The sequence below is a fragment of the Cyclopterus lumpus genome, chromosome 19, assembly GCF_009769545.1.
Source record: "Cyclopterus lumpus isolate fCycLum1 chromosome 19, fCycLum1.pri, whole genome shotgun sequence".
Taxonomy (NCBI): Eukaryota; Metazoa; Chordata; class Actinopteri; order Perciformes; family Cyclopteridae; genus Cyclopterus; species Cyclopterus lumpus.
In genome coordinates, this window is record NC_046984.1 from 2,165,468 (window position 1) to 2,172,967 (window position 7,500).

A 7,500-nucleotide genomic window follows, 5' to 3' on the forward strand; every position below is an offset into this window, starting at 1 on the left:
GAGGAGGAGGAGGAAGAGTTGTCACAGATTTCACAACAGTTCTGTCACAACATGTTGTGGCTACCGTTTCACACCTTAACTGAAAACGACATGTTGAACTGTTCTCAAGTCAGTCCTAATCCCTTCAGGCATCACATAGCCAGTGTCAGTGACACAGTGTGAGAATGTTATCAAAAGTTCACAGTAGCTTTGCCAGCTCGACATTTGTTTTTGTTATAGACTTGATGTCAATACTCATACACATACTCCATCTACTGTAGTGAGTAGCTCATACTCCATTTACTGTAGTGAGTAGCTCATACTCCATTTACTGTAGTGAGTAGCTCATACTCCATCTACTGTAGTGAGTAGCTCATACTCCATCTACTGTAGTGAGTAGCTCATACTCCATCTACTGTAGTGAGTAGCTCATACTCCATCTACTGTAGTGAGTAGCTCATACTCCATCTACTGTAGTGAGTAGCTCATACTCCATCTACTGTAGTGAGTAGCTCATACTCCATCTACTGTAGTGAGTAGCTCATACTCCATCTACTCTACTGTAATAGAAAGCAATGTGGTGTTAAATGATGGCAGGTCACCTGTAGTTTATCCTCGTAGTTGACCTCCTCTTTACTGGGCCGCAGCTCCTGGGTCAGGTGGAAGGAGTTGGCCACGTGCTCGGGAGACACAAAGTCGTTGATGACCTGGACACAGCTGTGGAGGTTCTGGACCTGACGGGGGGACGGAGAGAGACGTGAGGACTCGTTACTGACCCGCGGGACTCAGATAAGTGGACACGATCAAACGTCGTCTTGTTGAGCTACAGATTTGTGAGTTTGTGAAAACATCCCAAAAATATATTTTAGAAATGCGAAATACATTCAATATGATTTACAGTACATATGTGACATCTGGAGGTGCAGAAATGGGCTTTTAATTTAAATTTTAAAAAAGACTAAAAGGGCTGCATGTAGCATCACTTAAACCAGAAATGATTTGATTTAAGGATAAGTTCGTCCCATGAAATGACCAGGTTTAGGGGGTTGTGATAGCCCTATGCAGACTGTGACGCTCCAAGCCCATTGGTCCCTACTGAAAAATACCTCACAAGTATGTTGATTTAATTTTGATGAAATAACAGTTTAAAAGGCTCAATAACGTCCTGAAACAGCCGGTCACTTCAGATTCCAGCAAACAGGAGGAGTGTGAATGTTCCATATACCTGGTGCATGGCCCCTGCTGGTATGAGTACAGAGTCCCCCAGGAACTGAACCACAGTCCAGCCCTGGACTCCGTGCTCATCCAGCAGCCGCTGACGCTGCTTCCTGCTCAGGTACGAGCCCTGCTCTCTGATTGGGTCCTGGTCCACCATCGTGTCCGATCCCTGCTCCTTACGAGGCGGTGGGAGAGAGAGGCGGTGGTGAGGTGGACTTCGCTACATGTGCATTTGAAAAACAGCCATGGGTTATATCTTTATAGTTCTGACCTTGTGCAGGAACTCTCGGACTTTGTCCATGTCTTTGTTGAGGTAGATGTGCCACAGAGCCCCCGGGGTCTCGCTGGAGTCCTTGAGCCTCCTTCGGACCCCCTCGTCTAGCTCCTCCTCCTCCAGACGCTTCAGCACTCCTACACACACACACACACACACACACACACACACACACACACACACACACACACACACAGTTTCTGAGGCTGCAACACTCCCACATGCTCTACGTGATACGGACAAAAGACCCTGATAACTGTTTGTCTTTCTGCTGAATAAATGACTGAATTGGATACATTTACTTGATATTGATTCTTAAAATATTGTTCATAAAAATACCAGATTTTATGTTCAGCGTTTACTTCCCATGATGCAGCAGTCCCAATGAGTACTTAACAGCATTGCCTCTGGCTGCTCCAGTTTAGAATAAGCGGTCTGACACCTTTCTTCATTCCTTCATCTCGTTATTGATCTTTTCCCTCCGGTACGCAGTATTTAGCCCAGTATAAGTCGGTCACTTAACGGACTCTAGGAATCCTTACCAGTTTTGGACAGGACTCCGTTGCCTTTGGCCACTCCTACGTAGACCAGAATGGAGACGACATCGGAGACTTCCACGTGGAGGTTGGCGGTCCCGAAGTCCTGGTCCTGAGACGCAGCTACACCTGCAGGGAGGCAAACAAGTGCATCATATGAAGAAGGACTGAGAGAGCTTCTAGAACATGTCCTGGACCTGAACGTGTACTCTTTGGTGATCCGATCAAGTGATTCTGAACTACACACATGAATTTGAGGTGTAAATGGGCAGAATGAAAGTGTCTTTGAGTATCATGAAAAGCGCTATATAAATTCAATGCATTATTATTATTATTATTATTAATGATCATCTAACGGATCAAACCCGGGATCCAGATGGTTGTTAGGTTTAGAGTTATCGGTTAACTAGGGCAGAGCTACTAGCACTTTCAACTTCATCTAATCTACTGAGCTCTGAGGCTATCAAATCTATTTCTATCAGTGCTGCTGTTTATGTCCGTCCGTACCGTAGGCACAGCACAGTCTGGGCCCCAGATCGGGCCGGACAAAGAAAGATGGCAGGTGGGAGGCCAGGTTGAGGTTGCCTTCTGGATCAGAGTACTCTGGCAGCGGCAGGTTCTTCATCAAGTCATCATATCTGCAAAGAAACACCTCTTTCAGATGGGCTCACAGTCACTCCTTCAGAAATGTATTATTATCATCAGCAAATGCAAATTAGAGGTTGGCATTTATGTTTTTGGTTGGAAAGCTTAAGATTCATCAGCACAGCCCGGTTAGCGGCTGCGGACCCAAAAACATGGGAGAATAGGTTCCAGGGTGAAGCTGTTCTTGTATTGTGTATGCGTACCTGGAGGGCATCAGGGCCATGAACTCCTCCCCAGACGGCCAGTCCTTCAGTCTGTAGACCATCGGTTCTCCATCCTTGGACTTTGGCCGCTCTGAACAGGTAAGAAGACTTTAGTTACTGATTCCTGGTTTGTGGTGACATACATAATCTCGGCAGCTATCTAATCGATCAAACAACTCACTGGTGATGTCCTCAAATCCATCCCAGAACTCCTTGATGCCGGAGTTGGACACCACCTGGTCTTTACAGTTCAGGAGGTCTCCCTGATGGTCTGCAAACTCCTGGTTGAAGGAGTCAGCTTTCCACAGGCCACCGTTGAGCCGCTTATGGATCCCCGACACCAACACGGGCTGGACAAACAAACACATGGCTGTTGTTATCACTCGTGACTTTAACACAGCACTGTTACTATGACGACTGCTGCTGCTGGTAGTCGGACCGATGTGTACCTGTCCTTGTCTCCAGCACTCTCTGAACAGCCTCCAGTTGTTCTGGTTGCGGTGATCTTTGAGCCACAGTAGCCGTCTGTTGTTTAACCAGCAGTGGGGAATATCTGGATACTGATTGGTCGATTCCTCGGGCACTGCCGCAGTCACGTGCGCCAACTTCTTCCTGTCTGGTTTGGCATCCTCACTGATAGCAGTGGCAGGGATGCTGTTGTTGTTGCTCAGGGTGACGGGCTCGTGCTTAATTGACAGTTTGGTTGCGATGCTCTGGCGACTGGCGGGGATTTTGTTCTCAACTACAGAAGCAATGATGTCGTCAAGGATATTGGGCATGGTCCTCCCACCTTTTCCCATCTATAGATAGAGAGGAAAAACAACATTTTAACATTTTATTGACACGACTAGGCAGTAAAGCAGACGATTCCACTCGTTCCCAAACTCATCCTTGCTGACGTGTGTACCTGTGACGCAGTAGAGTAGACCGGTGCAAAAGCAATTCCTGCGTCGGTGGAGCCCAGCTTCAGCTTCCCTGCTGTGGTGGTGAGCAGGTCTCTGAGTGTGGAGCCCTGCTCCGTACTGTTGGCTACCAGTGACGTGGTTTTACACTGCTGCAGGACCTCCAGGCTGTCCCCCACCTTGTCTTCCTTTACCGATTTACCGAGCAGCACCAACTTGTTTTCTGTGAGAGAAAGAGGACATCTGGTGGTGAAGTATACTACAAGACTTCATGAGGGAACGGGGTAGGCTAGAAGGAGCCGTGAAGTGGATTAAATGGCTCCCTTCCCCTCACCTTTCTTTTCCTCCCTGGACTTTTGCTCGGCCAGGTCTGCCAGGAAGTGCAGAGGCGACTGGGACTCGGGCGGGGTGACGGGAGCACTTCCTGCGTCGCTGCCTGGATTGCTCTCCCCACCGCTTCCCCCGTTGGTCTCCACCTTTGTTCCGCCTTGGTCGGAGTTCTGCTGAGAGCCCGGCTCAGCTTTCACCAGAGACAGTTTGTTGCTGTGATTCAGGACGTTCTGCAGGACCTGGAAGAGAAAGGGCGAGGGTTACTCACGAGCTCCAACTGACTTGAGATCAGAGGGGGACAGGGAGCCGCTCCTCTTAGAGTTGGAGTTAGACTCCAACTTTTACTTAAAGCAAACAAAGAACAATAGAGTAGCGTATAATCACATTATAATTTAAGTCATTATAAAATGCTTTATTATGATTGTAGGATGTGTGATTACAGCGGTACCTGTGAGACTCCGTTGGTGGCTGGTAGTTTGGTGAGGAGGTTCTGCTTGTTGGTGCAGGGACAGTTGGGTTTGATGTTGTATTTTTCTCTCAGAGAGTGCATGGAAGACACCAACTCTGTCAGCACTGAAACGACCCCAAAAAAAAGATGCCGCAGAATTGAATCATTTCAGAAAAAAAAATTTTTTTTTAAAATGGAACACAATCAGGTCGGGGTGTGATAGTTATTGCAATATTCAGCGTAGAGGGTGGACTGTACCTGTGCCAGGTATGATCTGTGTGGGCATCAGGTGTTTGTGGTCATGGGGTTGGCCTTTCACACACTTCAGCCAGCCGTAGAGTTCTTTATCTAATTAGACAAGAGAGCCGCTATATTACTACCACCATAATTACCATAACATCATAACATAACAACCATCATTACCAAACAAAGTTACTTCAGGAAAGGTTATGCAGTAAATTGTACTTGTTTATTTTATTTGTGGTAGTTTGCGCGCCACAAACAAGTCAGTAACAAGTATTTGTCAGGTAGCTTTCAGGGTCAGATTTGGATTTGCTGTATTAAAACTAGGGATGTTTTGGTTAATTTTATTTTGGATAGCCGGACACCCATGAACCGGTTCATTTTAAAGAAATGCACAATGATGTAAAATATATACCTAATTTTCCTTTTACTCCGGTGCCCCATTAACTCAATGAGCTTTGACGCCGCATATTGAAGCGCCATGTCCATTTAGAGGTGCAGAAATTTGAATGTCTTGGCTTTGCCGAAGTTTACTGCAGTTCATCGCTAAGGGTGCTCCTATTGTATGCATCAGCAGATATTGGTTATAAATAGTTTGACTGCTGATCTTTATAAAGATGCGATCACAAGAGCTAAACAGATGACGCATCAGTTCTGAATTTAAAACGTTTCCAATAGTCATTTGCCTTCTTTCTCGTCTGCTCTGAGAGCCATGCAGCCTTCTTTCAGCAAACATGTTAGCTTCACATATAGCCTGTAATTGTAACTATAGGCCGACATTCCCACCTCCTTCTGTTGGATTGTGGTTATCTGGATCGTGGTCCATGCCTACTACTCATTATTCATAATTTCTGTCATATTCATTGAATGTGTTGTAACTCTGTAATGCTGTTCATTCTGTACACATGACATCTATTCTTCTGTCCATCCGGGGAGAGGGATCCTCCTCTGTTGCTCTCCTGAAGGTTTCTTCACTTTTTTCCCTGTCAAAGGTTATTTTTGGGGAGTTTTTCCTGATCCGATGTGAGGTCAAAGGTCAGGGATGTATGTGTACAGATTGTAAAGCCCTCTGAGGAAAATTTGTAAATTTGTGACTCTGGGCTATTATTATTGTATTTCATTTCTGTCAATTGATCCCTTCGAGATGCTACACACTGGTCCTTTAACTGTTGACACCCCTAACAATTGTCTGTCACTGCCACCTGTGTGTCCAGGACCAAAAACCTTGGAACCTAGACCAAGCTAGTATATCTATAAAAAAGAAAAAAAGAAGAGCAGCACAAAAAGTCTAGAGTAGTAAGTACGACTTGACACACGTTGCATCCTCTCTCGACTGGTAGCAGGGACTCCCTGTGATACGAGTGCATGCAGGAATCCCTGTGCAGCCTGCTTGTCTGTCCAAACACACACACACAACTGACCTTTGGAGCTCCTTCTCTCCTTGGCCTTGTAGCAGTCCAAGCAGACAACAAAGCCACACTTCTGACAGACCCAGTGGATGTTGAAGAGCGTCGCCTCACAGGCGTCGCACATCTCCCTCACCCCTCTCACCGCTCGCTTCCACGCCAACTTGGCTGAAATGCACACAAAACAGGATACATTTTATTAAAAAAAAAGTGGTGTGGGTTATTGAATCCAAGTGTGAGCCGTTTTGAAACTACAGCTCACCATCCTTCTTGATCCAGGTGGCTGCGTTGTTCTCGGTCACAACCATCTGACAGAACTTGTCTCCTATGAAGCTGAGGATGTACTTGGCTGTGGTTTGGTCCAATTGGCTCTCCTCCATCAGCCCGGGCACCCACAGGGACAGGGCTTCATCGTCGAACTGGTCCGGATTGGAAAAGCCATCCATCCGGAGGACTCCGTTTTTACTGTAGGACAGCCTGGATGGGAGGAAACGGGTTACTAGGACACAGTTGGTCCAGTAAAGAGCAAAGCATGACATGAAGATGAGAGTAGCAGGACAACAGCACACTAATGCTTTACCTTTTCATTTCATTGCATCCATTTGAGTGCTACACACAGTCATTACTCCTGCTGCATATTCAAAAGATGCAGCTGCAAATATTAATATTGCACTACAAGCATGCTCTTCATCCTGATGTATCTTTGTATTTCCACATCTTTTTTAATACCTAACGTACTCCTACGGTGAGCGGATATAAAAATGTGTACATGTATATTATATATACACATACGTAATCCTTATAAGTATACACCCCCCACGTTTTCAAACAGGTGGGCAATGATTTACAGCCAGCGCGTGTCAGAATGTGAAGCCGTCTCTCACAGTCTGTGCTGTCCCTAAACGACCCAGTCAGCTCAGGTGAATAGTTATGGCTCAGACAGGGAGGAGGTGAGATAGGGTGAGGGAGAGCAATCATTAGAAGTGAGGATGCAGAGAAGGGGAGGAGAGAGAGAGAGAGAGAGAGAGAGAGAGAGAGAGAGAGAGAGAGGCCGAGTGGGATTGCAGCAGCAGCAGTTCTGCAGAGAGGAAAAGATTATAGAGCAGAAAATCCTCTTTGGCAGATTCACCCTGTTAGACCCCAGACTGCAGCTGCTGCTTATCCAACTCAAGTGTGTGTGTGTGTGTGTTCAATGTGCATGTTTGAGAGAACACAGACAGAAGCAGTACATAGTGCACAAGCCGTATGATGAATAATCTATGCGTTGTAGCTAGGGCAGGGTCCTTCCTCTCTCCTCCTCTAAAGCTGTGCTATTC

At 46.3% G+C, this 7,500-nt stretch overlaps 1 protein-coding gene across 1 annotated transcript in view; it reads right to left on the bottom strand.

The window, feature by feature from the left end:
- jmjd1cb (jumonji domain containing 1Cb) overlaps positions 1 to 7,500 on the bottom strand; it is a 97,447-nt gene that overhangs the window by 1,566 nt on the left and 88,381 nt on the right. Inside the window, exons 18-31 of the mRNA XM_034558372.1 lie at positions 6,447 to 6,661; positions 6,200 to 6,352; positions 4,794 to 4,883; positions 4,536 to 4,660; positions 4,092 to 4,326; positions 3,763 to 3,980; positions 3,305 to 3,655; positions 3,037 to 3,205; positions 2,856 to 2,946; positions 2,515 to 2,645; positions 2,014 to 2,136; positions 1,469 to 1,608; positions 1,205 to 1,372; positions 582 to 713 (exon numbers count right to left, since the gene is read on the bottom strand). Coding sequence (XP_034414263.1) covers positions 582 to 713; positions 1,205 to 1,372; positions 1,469 to 1,608; positions 2,014 to 2,136; positions 2,515 to 2,645; positions 2,856 to 2,946; positions 3,037 to 3,205; positions 3,305 to 3,655; positions 3,763 to 3,980; positions 4,092 to 4,326; positions 4,536 to 4,660; positions 4,794 to 4,883; positions 6,200 to 6,352; positions 6,447 to 6,661 — 2,341 coding nt within the window. The remainder of the gene's footprint in view (positions 1 to 581; positions 714 to 1,204; positions 1,373 to 1,468; positions 1,609 to 2,013; positions 2,137 to 2,514; positions 2,646 to 2,855; positions 2,947 to 3,036; positions 3,206 to 3,304; positions 3,656 to 3,762; positions 3,981 to 4,091; positions 4,327 to 4,535; positions 4,661 to 4,793; positions 4,884 to 6,199; positions 6,353 to 6,446; positions 6,662 to 7,500) is intronic.